This window comes from Perna viridis, chromosome 6, assembly GCF_037379345.1.
Source record: "Perna viridis isolate PV_CMFRI_1.1 ecotype Kerala chromosome 6, ASM3737934v1, whole genome shotgun sequence".
Taxonomy (NCBI): Eukaryota; Metazoa; Mollusca; class Bivalvia; order Mytilida; family Mytilidae; genus Perna; species Perna viridis.
Genome location: NC_142450.1, coordinates 43,490,525 through 43,504,737, shown reverse-complemented (window position 1 = coordinate 43,504,737; position 14,213 = coordinate 43,490,525). Strand labels below are relative to the sequence as shown.

Sequence of the window (14,213 nt, the reverse complement as noted above, 5' to 3'; positions counted from 1 at the left end):
TCGTATATATTTCCCTATTTCGTTTCGTTTTTTATTTTTATATTCATCAAACTGGAGAATAATATTCCATTCAAAGCACTATAGTTCCGGTGTAATGTTTATTTCGATCGACACCGTGCAACGGGTGATATACATTTCCAAACTTTTCGTAATAAGATAAAAAGGACAAATCAAAAGATAAAAAACTTGATTCATAAAAAGAATTGTGTAATATACTTATTGGATATACAATGGTAGAAGTGAAATTACTCATTGTGTTTTGTCTGATAAGCTTTGTCCGATCTGAGGATCTGTGTGGTAAGAAATGTGTTTGTCATCGTACAGTTCTAAGATGTAAAGGACTTACACAGAAAGACATTGAAAGCGATATTTTCGATAATACAATAACTTCTACGTTAGAAAAAATTCACATTACTGATGGAACAATACCAAAATTACCGAAGAATTTGTTAGGCAGTTGTGCTGGAGACTCCTCATACAAACTTGAGAATTTGAAGAAATTGGATTTACAAAATAATGATATTCATATAATATATGGGCAAACATTACACTGTATGCCGAACTTGGAAGAACTGATACTTTTCAACAATCAATGGAACATTTCAAGAGAGCACGCGCATGTGTTCACCAGTGTACCAAATCTGAAGAAGTTAAATATGAGTTCTGCTTTTCATCATCAAGTTGATTCTAAAGTTCACTTGGCAAATCTTCAGTTGTTATTTCTTGTAAATCAATTGGATAAGTTAGAAGTGTTGGCTCTTGATAACAATGATTTCTCAGTGTTTGATAAAGACTCGGCAAATGCACTATGTGCACTGAAAAATTTAAGGAGGTTGATTCTTGCACAGAATTTGTTGCCAAAAGTAACACTGTATCATAGGGACTGTTTGCCTAAATTAGAATTTCTTGATTTGTCTTACAATAGTATAATGACCTTTGAGCCAGAACGTGACCGTAATGGGCTTTTGTATTCACTTAATTTCATTCAGAGTTCATCTAAATTTAAAAATCTCACTGTGAATTTCCATGGAAATGAATTTGATTGTGACTGTGGGTTGGTTGACTTTCACAACTGGTTAAAAAGAACAAAGGTTCATGTTCTAAAGAGACAAAATTTATATTGCCATGATGGTCAACACTTCAACAAATCTGTTTTATCCCTCCAGTCAGCTGACTTTGAATGTCTGTCTATCAACAGTGGATCTTCAAGTAATAATGCTGTTGTCGGAATACTAGTTACCATGTTTGTCATTATAGCCTTGATTTTGGTAGTTATTGCATTCATCAAAAGGAATCAAATTCGTTATTTCATCTCAACTAAAATGGCTGCAATGAAAACTGGGTCCTTGGCAAGAGAGAACTTAATAGGATACTCCTCCGTAAATAATGAAAATGCTACAGACATTGAAGTGTAATTACTTAAAGGTCTCTAAAGTAATCAGTTCAGGTTTAAGAGGAAGTACAATGTACATGTGCATTTTCCATTTTTGTACCTGCATACATGTACGATGTATGGACATTTACATGTAGTATGTGATGTCAGTGTTGAAGTATTTTTCATTACTTCTAGTGTCCAGGGGGTGGGGAGTTTCAGGAAAATGAAGAAATATGGGAGGGTAATACTAGGCTACAAAATGTATTATTCTCTCAATTTTGTCTAAATTTTGCACTAAATGAGCAGTCAAAGTTTTCAACAAATGGGTAAAGGTTTCCAACCCTGGGAACCCTCCCTCTTAATTTTAAACTAGTTACCTGTCAATAGATTAGTAAATTATTATGATTATATACATGTATTTGTATGCAGTATCTGACAGTTCTCCGAAAAAATGTTAGTTTGAATAGTGCTCACTGGCATGCCTACTGACTGTAAGTAGGCTTTCCTAAAAAAAAAAAAAAAAAAAAAAAAATAGTGTTCTAGGATTCCACATTCCAGTCACCCATGATAAAGTGCCCTTTTTGGTGTGGGAAAGTTTATTATTATGCCCCACTTTTCCTTTGGCAAGTAGAAAGCCTGAAATTTTTAAAGGATTTGTTAAGTTTGGAAAGCAAACTTCAAAGGTGGGAAATGGAGTTTCCTGTTGAAACCTAAAATTTTGAAAAATCCTAGAACACTGATAAATACATGTACATATAATTGAAACTGCCTTTGGAGAACTTGAACACAATTAATTTTAGACATCCTGTTCTAAAATTTATACAACTCTGCAGAGCACAGCACCACAGTAGTAGGGGGATAAAGCTGCATGACTGAGAAGGACAGGCTATTATACAGTATATACATGTACAAATGTAACTACAGTAAAATGAAAATAATGTACATGTACATGTATAAATAGAAGTGTTAGAAAGGTCAGTCATTTACATAAACATTTATGTGTATTCATTCCACATACAAATGTACATGTAAAGTTTAATCATCATTTTGTTGTTGTTAAAATTTCAGGACACTGTTAATTCCACATTCAGTTGTCATTTTTATGGTTTATGATAAAACTCTATACAATATTTATCACAATACTATGACCTTTTATTCTTTCAATATTTATTTTGTTAAGGTGATTGTCAGTTTAATCTTCTTTGGACATACAACTGTTCACATGTAGTATTGATTTTTAACATCAATATTCATGCTCCCGTTACACATGTATACATTTACATGTATGAAAATGTACATTTGCACAATGTAGAAGCCATTGTGACATGTTCTAGTTAATACTCAAAGTAAATTTGTAGACTTCCAATAATCTTATTCTTCTAAGTCACTGTTTTAATTACACGTTACATTGTTTTTTGATAGTCAACATTATATTAAGTTATGATTTCTTATGCTGTGGATAAATTTTAAATTAAGTTATGATTCTGATGACTAATGACCAGCTCTACAGTTCACATGAGTGTCTCATTTCTATTCATGTGTTGATAATGTAGTTACCGTAGAAACCATGACTTGTACCTATAACAATGTTTTAATTTAAACACACCTATATACTGTGGCTAAACATGTCAAATTACCTTTGATGTCATTTTACCTGTAAATACCTATAGGTGGATTGTAAATTGTTTACCTGTACATTCTATGTGACAGAAACATACATTGTAACAGTCTCTTTTAAATCTGTAGAATATATATACATGTACATTTAGTTGATATATAAAATTTGTATGTTGCATTTTGATATAAAGTCCATACATTTTTTTTATGTACATTTAAGAACTATTGCATACATTTATACATGTACATTTATGTATATTTTACATGTAGATTTATAGTTTGTGCATTGAACAGTCACTTCTTTTGTTGGTTATACCCCAGACTTAACCTTGTAATTAAGGCCTTGAGTTTTCTTTATTAGATACATGTACAATGTACATGCAACTGATCCCAGTCTACAGCAGTGATCGAATTTAAGGGGAAATACTTGCTGAATGCAAGTTGAAATTCAATTTTGCCAGTAGAAATTATTTCCACTTGCTATAATTTGATTGTGGAATTCTATATGTCATATAGGTAAAGTCCAGAAATAACCCCAAAAACTTAAATTTAGCTAGTGTAAATTTTCAGTACTTAGTAAATTTAGCTAGTAAAAAAAATTCTGAAATTCAATCCCTGTACAGTACATTGTAAATAATACCTTCTCAGTCTCATTCAGTAAATGTGGAACTTTATTAATAATCTCGTCTGATTTTATTTGATACATTTTTGTACATGTACATATATTTATAAAGCTACATTTTTTTAGTTGATTGCCCTCTATCCATAAATTTGCCCTTGTCCTACATGTATTATTTTGTTGTTAATATCTGAAATGGTTTTTAATTTTTCCTGCTTTTACATGTATATGGGAACTTTCATACCACTTGACTATCCTGTCAAGTACATTGTTAATGTACATGTACATGTACATTATGTAGATTAAAATTAGAGATGTACAGTAACATGTAATAAACTTAATAGTGTTTTATCAAATTTTTTAACTGATAAAGTACACTGTATAAAAAATGTACTTTCCATCTATTCACTTGTCAATATGTTCAGTTTCTTCCCACTAGATTTAAATATTTATGATTAACTGGTATGGTAATTTTTTCACAAGTAAATCCAGTACAACCATTGAAATCATTTAATGTGCCATGTGAGTATTTTGTGACTACAAGATTTCATTTTTTGTATATGCACATTATAGTTTTATGTTTTAGTTATATGTCCAATTTTGACATCTTATTTCTCACAAGAAATTATTTTTAGATATTTCCACATACATTCCTGTAAAATAATTCATGTATATGGTGGTTGTGACATGTAACCTTTACCTGCACAGTTCATACCTAATGTTCTTCTTGCCACTTTTTTTTGTATATTTACATAAAATATTCCCTATTTGTATTACAATATTTCATATTCATGAAAATGCGGTATTCATTTCTTCATACAATTTATAAGAATGATCAACCAAATCATTTACATATAGCAGGGATTGACGGCATGTAATAGTACGGAAATTTGAAGATAGATTGGGATTACATACTTGATTTTCGTATGATAATTTTAATATTAGTCTGTTGATCTTAATAAAATATATAACAAGGTTCGAAACCACTAAAGAAAGGTTGATATATATTTTGGGGGTTATGGGTGGAACTTTTTAAGAATTAGGGGCCGAAAAGGGGCCTAAAACAAGTATTTCATATAATTTAACTGCAATGTCTATATATGTTTATGTCACTCCAGTAAAAGCATTGGAATGTCTAATATTGTTCCACATGATATTTTATACCACTATGGTCAGACTTGAATCATTTTTTGGGTAACTTATCAGAAATTAGGGACCAAAAGGGGGCCAGAAATCCACATTTTCCTGATCTCCAGATGTAGCTTGTCTATTAGTAAATTCATTGCTTTGATATTGTATTACATTGTGCCGTACTACCAAAGGAAGACAAACTGATTTTGGGAGTAAAGATTTGAACCTCATAAGAATTAGGGGCCAAAAAGGGTCGTAAGGCTACCTTTTTACTCTTGTACATCTTACTACAAGGTGCCATACCACAAAAGGAAGACTAGGATTGATTTTGGGGGTTGTGACTTGGGCCTCCTAAGATTAAGGAGCCACAAAAGGACCAGAAAGTATTTTTTTCATGATTTCTGGGCAGTAACTCGAATGAGAGGGAATGGATTGCTTTGAAATTGTACCACAAGGTGTCATATACCAACAGGAAGATTGGGTTTGATTTTGCAGGTTTTGACTGGAACCTTTTAGGAATAAGGGCCAAAAAGTGACCACTTTGGTCCTGATAAAATTTTTATCCTTTGTCAAATGTCTAATCATAAACAAAATTCAGAGCTGTGTCAAGTTTGAATGGAATGTCCATACTTGCCCCAATTGTTCAGGGTTAAACCACTGTAGTCATGTCATGCTGCACCCTTTCGAAGATTTTATTATCATTTTAATTCAATTTCTGTATAGATCAGTGGGATGTACAAAAATGCATTTAGCTTCAGTGTGTCCTATGAACCATGACCCATGCCTTCCCCAACCATATGTATGTACATGTACATAGGCACAATAGGTACATGTATTTTTTATGCTTATTTACTGTTTACAACGTTTTATATCAAGGTAAATGATTGAACTTGAATTATCTCCCTTGTAATGCCGTGCAGCATAACCAAATAATTGCAGATGCTGAAACGCTTGTTTCTTGAATATCTCCCTTGAAATGCTGTGCAGCATAACCAAATAATTGCAGATGCTGAAACACTTGTTTCTTGAATTATCTCCCTTGTAATGCTGTGCAGCATAACCAAATAATTGCAGGTGCTGAAACGCTTGTTTCTTGAATATCTCCCTTGTAATGCTGTGCAGCATAACCAAATAATTGCAGGTGCTGAAACGCTTGTTTCTTGAATTATCTCCCTTGTAATGCTGTGCAGCATAACCAAATAATTGCAGGTGCTGAAACACTTGTTTCTTGAATATCTCCCTTGTAATGCTGTGCAGCATAACCAAATAATTGCAGGTGCTGAAACACTTGTTTCTCTTTTTTTCTCTCATGTACATATATATATGTACTATAGATTTTTATGTGATCTGTTACTACTGGTTGTGATTTTATTTTTATACATACAATGTATTTTTTATGACTTGAAAATTTTATCAATTGTTGTATATTTCATAGTTGTCTTTCGTAAAAGCAATTACATATGATTTTTTTATGAAATTTTAAAGAATATAAATATTTAAATGTAATAACTCATTTTATATAATTCTGATTTAGATAAGACCTGAAAAGTTTTTGTGTTTAAAAATAGTTACTCATATAGTTGTTTTGATTTTTTTCAAATTACCTAGCCTGCACACATTTGATACACTTATGAATTAATCAGATTTGTAGGACCAGTGATAATGTTAAGCATTACATATTTACAATGTAAAACTAAAAGTTTATTATGAAATTGAAATATTCTACACCAAATATAAGTATTGCAGTAACTGATTATTTGGATGTTCAATTCATAAAAAAGGGAAACATAAAATTAACAGGTAGTCTAAGGACAATATTGAAGTGCCTTACTAAAAATTATTGAGCTCACTTTTTGCCAAAATATTTTTGATGGTATTAGCCTTTTTATATGCATTTTTAACTATTTTGATATGCATGCCTTTGTATGTTATGATATATATTAATGAATAAATTTTGTAATTCAAATGGTTTTTTCTGTATCCCTCCTCTGACTACCAAAGTTTGAGGGGTATATTGGAATTAACTTTTCAGTTCATTTACTTGTTCACACATCTGGTAAACGCCCCCTAAACTATGCCCTATGGGTTTGATCAAGTTATAAAAGATGGTTAGGTGTCTTATGTCGATGTGCAAGTCTTCATTTATTTCACGCTGAACATAATTTTTGAATGGCTTTATGTGCATTAAAAAGAAAAGAATTTTACAAGTTATAGACGTAGACTTTTTCCACCTTACTGTCTGACAAATCGTTGCCGTCAATTCCTTTATTATATATTACTGGTTTTTCATGTACCTTCAGGGTGTGTAAGATCACTTTATCTGGAGATGTGCATTTTGTCAGCATCTGGGGTATAACAAAAGGCATGGTAATGAACACAAGTCCCTGTGAAGACTGATGTACGTCGTTGCTGTCATCTAAAAGTTTAAGAGATGCATCATCACAATATCAGAGCCCCTGTGATTTTGTCCGTGGTTCGCAAGTGGACAGAGAGCTTTGACAGTGTGAAGATGGAAGGTCCACATGTCTGTGGGATACAAATGGACAGGGAGCTCTGACAGTGTGAGGATGGAAGGTCCACTTGTCCGTGGGACACAAATAGACAGGGAGCTCAGTGTGAGGATGGAAGGTCCACTTGTCCGTGGGACACAAATGGACAGGGAGCTCTGACAGTGTGAGGATGGAAGGTCCAATTATCCCAGAGACACAAGTGGGCAGGGAGCTCTGGTAGTGGGGGGATGATCCAGTGAAGGGGTTTTTCTTGTTAGTATCTCATAAGCAGTCAACTGAATTGAGTTATATGAATTTGTACAGTATAAATAAATAGACGGAGAGAAATAGAGGTCTGAGTAGGTGTGAAAGAGGATGTGTTAGTGACAGAAAAAAATATATTAAAACGTCAAAATTCTAATTGTTTTGTGTGTTATATCCCTGGACATGGTTTAGATCTCGTAATATAACGCGTGTTTACTTTACTTTAATACACGTGTTCCAATTTGAGAACCATGACGCACTTAGTATTAAAAAGTTCCCATGATAACACCCATGCAAGTTCATTGCTCTTTTTCAGTACTGATGCTCGACTCGGCATTTAGTTAAAAATTTTAGTTTGACCTGGTCTGTTCCTGATGTACTGTATTCACTTTATTCAATGCACCTTGTAATTGTCCTTTTGAGTATACTAAGGGAGCAACTGTTTGATTTTAATGGGCTGGGGTCAAATTTAAAATAAAAAGGCAGGACGATGATGTATAGTAAAAAACACCAAGCAAACAAAATTGGGTAAAATGAAAACACAGGATACAAGTGGTAGAGGAAAAAAAATCAGGTTTTGTAAATAAAACTCAGTACGGACTAGAACAAAAAGAGTAAAAAATCAAACTGTACTGAAAAAAATCAAGGACTCAAAATTACATCCTAGCACCCATAGAAAAATGGTTGCTCCCAAGACAATACATTCCATGTTAATTTTGTTAAGGAAGGAGCGGGATAATAAAATACCTTTTGATTTAATTCATAGCGGTAGAATATCTTCTTGGACAACATTCTCACGACTGTAATAGTAGCTCACCTGTTTTGACTCATTTGTTCTTATAGCTGCGATCACTTCTAACCTCTCTTCGATTCTGTCAGGTTTCACTGTCATAGAACAGTTCTAAGCTGTCAGAAACTGTTCTGAACCGCGACACACCTTGTCAGGGCTTTGGAAAGCTCTGTCATAATCTGTCATTGGTCCTGACACCCTACTGTCAGGAACTGTTTTTGGTAGAACAGATACGTGGATTAGAAGAGTTTCTGACAGATTATGACAATCATTAGCTCGAGAATACTTCTCTCACTGAATTACATACAGTACATGTACTTTATTCCGAAAAAAGACGTAGCACCCGAATACCGATTCGTACGACGGAAAGGAAGCCTTGCTATGTTTAAACTTGATATTTTTTTTTCAATTTTTTACCCGACTTTTATGTATGGCATGTAGTACCAACAAAAAGTATTGCCTGCCGTACCTGCTACGCCCCTGACTTTAAAGAATTTGGACTGAATTCTTTTGGTTGCAGATCTAGACACCGGTATGATACAGAGTACCTATATATATATTGACAATTTTAAACAGTTTATACAAAGATTTTAGACCTTTATAAAGTGTTCACACTCATACACTTTGAAAAAATACGACATTTTTGAAGAATTTTGACTGATGTATATATACGTTTTTGAAGAAATTTGACTGAAATATACAAGTCACAATCGCCCACATGGTAGTTAAATAACACCATAACAAAAAAGTTGAAAATAGCGCTTTCCGTATATCCGTTACATCCTTTATTTCGTTCGTTATAAAGCTAGGATATCGTGGCTTCGAGCAGATAATTTGACTGTCTTTTTAGATATAAACCACTAAAATTCCCCAAACTCTTTCGTAACAGTGTTAGCCACCATCAGTTGGCTGTTCGTATACTTGGTTTAATTGTCGTTTTCGTGCTTACATATATAATCAATACTGTTAGACCCGGTTTGCACTTGTATGTGGTATTAGTAATACATGACGGACTGAGGGGTTTCTTACAGTCATTGGCTATCATTTAAGGTCCCTCACGGACGGTGTAAAGCATCAAAGCGCTTACACAGTCCCCTGGCATAGTCACACCCGTGAATGTGGGTCATAGTGTATTCCAGGAAACTAGTTGTCATGTGACCACGTTCATTCATTAAATTCATTAACAGCATCATTGTCGATCCGTGACCTTGTGATCCAAGCTGTACAGCCTACAGCATTTGAATCTTTGACCCAGCGAAGTATTATTTGGGATAAAATCAACTTTCCAGTGCAAAAAATAACGTTATGTTTCCGATCACCATTCTAAAATTTTTAGTAGAGTCGGAAGGAAGGGTTTTATTTTTATTTAAATTTTGAAACGAAATAAGTCATACTGACACCAAATCAGAATGCAATAAAAACCAAATCTCCAAAGACTAAACATGTAATATACTTAATCAACGGCCTAATCTCTTTTGGGATTCGGCGCTGGAGATATTTTTTGTTTTGACGGTGTTGGTCAATCAAAATATATATATATATATATATATATATATATATATATATATATATATATATATATATATATATATATAGATATATAGCAAGCGCCGAATTCTACAAAGGGATTATTCACGACCAAGAGCACACTTCCGGCATGTGTGTTTACAATCAATTCTAAATATAAACAACCAGTATTTCTAACACTTTTATTCCCTCTAGGATAGAAAAAAACCTTTGGCCTTATTTTCTTCTTCAAAATTGCATTTTATTAATTTGAATATGGTCCATATTTCTTCACATTTTGCTGGAGGAAAAACTTGGGGTTCAAGGTTAAATAGGACCTTCCTTTACACATCTTTTAAGAGTTTATGGTCCATACACGTACGTTATATCATGCGTATGAACTTTTTAACGTTTTTTGCGAAACACATGGCATTGAGGAATCTGTTAAGTTGGGGTAGTTCCATTAGCTGCCCATTTCTGTAACGTGAAGTTTTGGGGACTCTACATTATACATACAGAGGTTATGTACACGTAAAGGTACAGTGTACATGTAAGTACATTCCCAAGGAGCTCCAACGATGTTCAGTTTTGCTATATATGTACATGTCAGACTGCATGTACTGACAACTCTTTATATAATTTTTAATTTAACCATTTTCTGTTTATGACTTCGTGTCAATAAAGTAAAGTTAGTACACGTAAACATAAAAATATAATTTAGTCTCCTTCATACTTAAACGTTGAACATGTAAAAATAACTAAGTTTTGTTAAATTGTGAAGATTTAATGAAATAGAGATTCTAAAGAAAAGTTTATGACAGTGTTGTGAGGTGTTGAATGTACATACGGGTTATAATGGTTCTGAAACCAAATAATACCGGCAGTGCCTCTGGATTTATTGTATACAGCTGCGCAACAACTTCTGGAGTATACAGTTTTTGTCCAAGGAAACATTTTTTCAGGCTACAAATGTATAAGTATTTAGAAGTTGATGAAATTGTTTTATACAAGATTTAGTTGAAATATGGATTGTGAGCCAGTATCGATGGATTTAGCCTTAAAATCCTTCGTATACCGGTATAGTAATTTTGTTTCATAAAAATTTCGAATGAATGTTTTCTGTTGAGTACATGACTGTTACTGAGAAATTTTTCCATTATGCAGTTTTATTCTCTTTTGCTAGAGAACTGTTTTAACTTGGACGAATGTAAAAACAAAGACCTTACAGATATAAATTCTTAGCAAATCACACACTACTAATTTGGTCCTAAGGACGAGTCATTGACAGACTTTTTAGTTAATTGGAAATAGAGTATGTCCAAACCCGGAATCTGCCGATATATAGGTTACAGACCACCAATTCAACCAATGAGCATTCGGAACGTACGCAAAAATAGTCCTACGCAGAAATTACCCCTGTTCCTCATAGTGCTGTGAAAAAAGTTCTCATCTTATTTAAAAAATTTAAACAGTTTCTGAAAGGAAAAACATTTCTGTACATTTTATAGGTGCATTTTGCTTCTTGTGATGTGAAGCCTAATCTCCATAATGATTTTTAAATATACCCCTATCTTGTGAAAACACTGGGATTTCCCATGCTATTTATAGACCCTTCACTACCGGTGACCAGTACTGCACTGCAAGTCTGCTAACCCCACATGCCATTCTGAGGATTGTGAGCTGACATATGTAGAATCATGCTGATATATAGTCCTCTGCAGGTTAAAGTTAAGGTAAAGTCCAGAGAAGCCATTGAATATTGTGAAATTAGCATAGAAGCCTATGGGAAGTGGAATTAGTGGTTTTTAGCCTTAAGCTGAAGCCATGGCAAAATGAAAAGTTTCTTGAAATAGCTTTAAACTACTTGAAGATCTTGTTAACTTTGCCATGAGAGGAATACACTACAAAAATCCTTCAAAATATGCATTTTTTTAAGTTATAGGTCCAAATTATGGAAAATTGGTCTTTTTGGCTGATTTTTATGTCCTATCTTGTAAAAAGTGTAGAAAATTTAGTAAAAATATCAAATATTAAACTTTGAGGGCTATATTTACCTAAATATGGTAGTAATAAGCACTTGAAATCAAGTTTTGTGTAGATTTGAGCAAAAATTAGGTTAGAAATGAGGAAAAACTCACTTTCATTACTGCGGTTAAGGCCATATAAGCATTCCCCTATGGCAACATGGAAAATCCATTATTGAGCACTTTTTTTGCTTTAGGTGCCCTTTACTGGTCATGTTTTAATGTGAAAACACTGTATTTACAAATTTAAAGCCAAATATATAACCTTTTGTGAAAATTTAAAGATTTAGGATTTTTGACATGTGATCAAGAAAAAGGGGGAGGCAAGTCAGAAATAAATTTTTAAAAATAGACCAATTTCTCAGAAAATGATTACTTTTAAAACTATTTCTTCATTAATATTGTTAAAAAACAAGTTGTGATTGATATTTTTTATTTGAAAAGTCAGAAAAAGTTCTTTGCAAATATTTAATGCATTTCAGTATGGTAGAATATTTTCACTTTTTTGCTCGCACAACTTGGTTACCCTATATTTAAAAATCAAATATTTAAAAAAGTGCTTGTCACATTTCACTGAAACTTTGCAAATGCATTCAGTATGTGTGTAGGAAGATACCTGTATAGTTATTTATTTTTTCTAAGACAAAAAGTGACTGTTTAGGTTACAGACCACCAATTCAACCAATGAGCATTCGGAACGTACGCAAAAATAGTCCTACGCAGAAATTACCCCTGTTCCTCATAGTGCTGTGAAAAAAGTTCTCATCTTATTTAAAAAATTTAAACAGTTTCTGAAAGGAAAAACATTTCTGTACATTTTATAGGTGCATTTTGCTTCTTGTGATGTGAAGCCTAATCTCCATAATGATTTTTAAATATACCCCTATCTTGTGAAAACACTGGGATTTCCCATGCTATTTATAGACCCTTCACTACCGGTGACCAGTACTGCACTGCAAGTCTGCTAACCCCACATGCCATTCTGAGGATTGTGAGCTGACATATGTAGAATCATGCTGATATATAGTCATCTGCAGGTTAAAGTTAAGGTAAAGTCCAGAGAAGCCATTGAATATTGTGAAATTAGCATAGAAGCCTATGGGAAGTGGAATTAGTGGTTTTTAGCCTATATGTATATATCTAATATAATAGTGTCACCGTAAAAAAAAATTGCGATCGTACATGTATATTGGTATGGTGTATGTGTCACAGCCACGCACATGATAGTTATGAACAAATTAACATTTTAGTCAATTGTTTTAGACCATTATGCAAAATAAAACTGCTCGCGCTCATACATTTGCAGAATTTTTAGAATTTTTACTTAAATACAGGTGTCACAGTCACTAATATGCAACCAACATTTTTAATTTCTGCATTTTCTACATATAAGACCATGTAGGTAAATTGAAAATTTATTTAATATCACAGGTCTATGACAGAATGTAAAACGATATACATGTAAACAATGATAATTTTTGAACGTTGAGTGACTGGACCGTGATCGACGAAATTTGGAACACGAACAACGATCGAGTGATTGTGGGATGATGATCACGACGAGCTCTTTAAATATATATATATATATATAACTAGAAATTCGATGTAAATTTTGAAATCAAGATTTTTTTCCTAATCGGATTTGTTAATTTACATTAGTCACATAGTTTCATTTAATAATCGTGGACTTCCTGTTCTAAATTACGTCACACAGGTTAGAAAGATTAGTGTCAGGCACTGTCTAGAGGTATGGCAGTTTAGAACAGCTTTTCGTATTTTCTTGGTCACGATCCAGGACAGTTTCTGTCAGGATCTGTCAGGGAATAGGGCAAACTGTGTCATGACCCAGGACAGTCTCTGTCAGACCTTGTCAGGATCTGTCGGGATTTCTGTTCTATCTGCTGCCGTAGAACAGTTTTCCTGACAAATTCTGGTATAATTTAAGAGAGGTTAAAAGTGATCGCACCTGTAAAAATGGGGGTCGTCTTCTTTTTAATTTGGATATTGATATGTCGGGTTATCCAAATAAAGAAGATGAGGGTTGCAGCTAGGATCTAAACTAAATTCGGTTTAATTTCAGTTGTGCTGTGCTCGGGTGAATGTTTTTGTTGATATGTGTATACAAGCTCTATAAGACGAGTATAACGGACTCTTGTTCCTCCTAAAGAACAAAGACGTTACGCACGCTATTGCGGCACATTCGGTAACATGAGAATTCGACGTTTGTCGACACTTTTCGTTTCTTGCTTGCTTGCTTATTGAAACACGTGTACAGTAACACAAAATATAAAATAATTTTTGATTGGTAGCAATTAAAACATCTTGAACATTTCTTTAAAAATAGAAAAGATTAATTAATTTGATTATCAGTACTACCGGTGAATTAAATTTGCACATG

General features: G+C 33.3%; 1 protein-coding gene across 1 annotated transcript; it reads left to right on the top strand.

Moving 5' to 3' along the window:
- On the top strand, positions 1 to 6,708 carry LOC148615144 (trophoblast glycoprotein-like). Its single transcript, XM_088589762.1, has one exon. It carries the CDS (start codon positions 231 to 233, stop codon positions 1,413 to 1,415), a length of 1,185 nt encoding a protein of 394 aa, XP_088445888.1. The 5' UTR covers positions 1 to 230; the 3' UTR covers positions 1,416 to 6,708.
- The last annotated feature ends 7,505 nt before the right edge of the window (positions 6,709 to 14,213 follow it).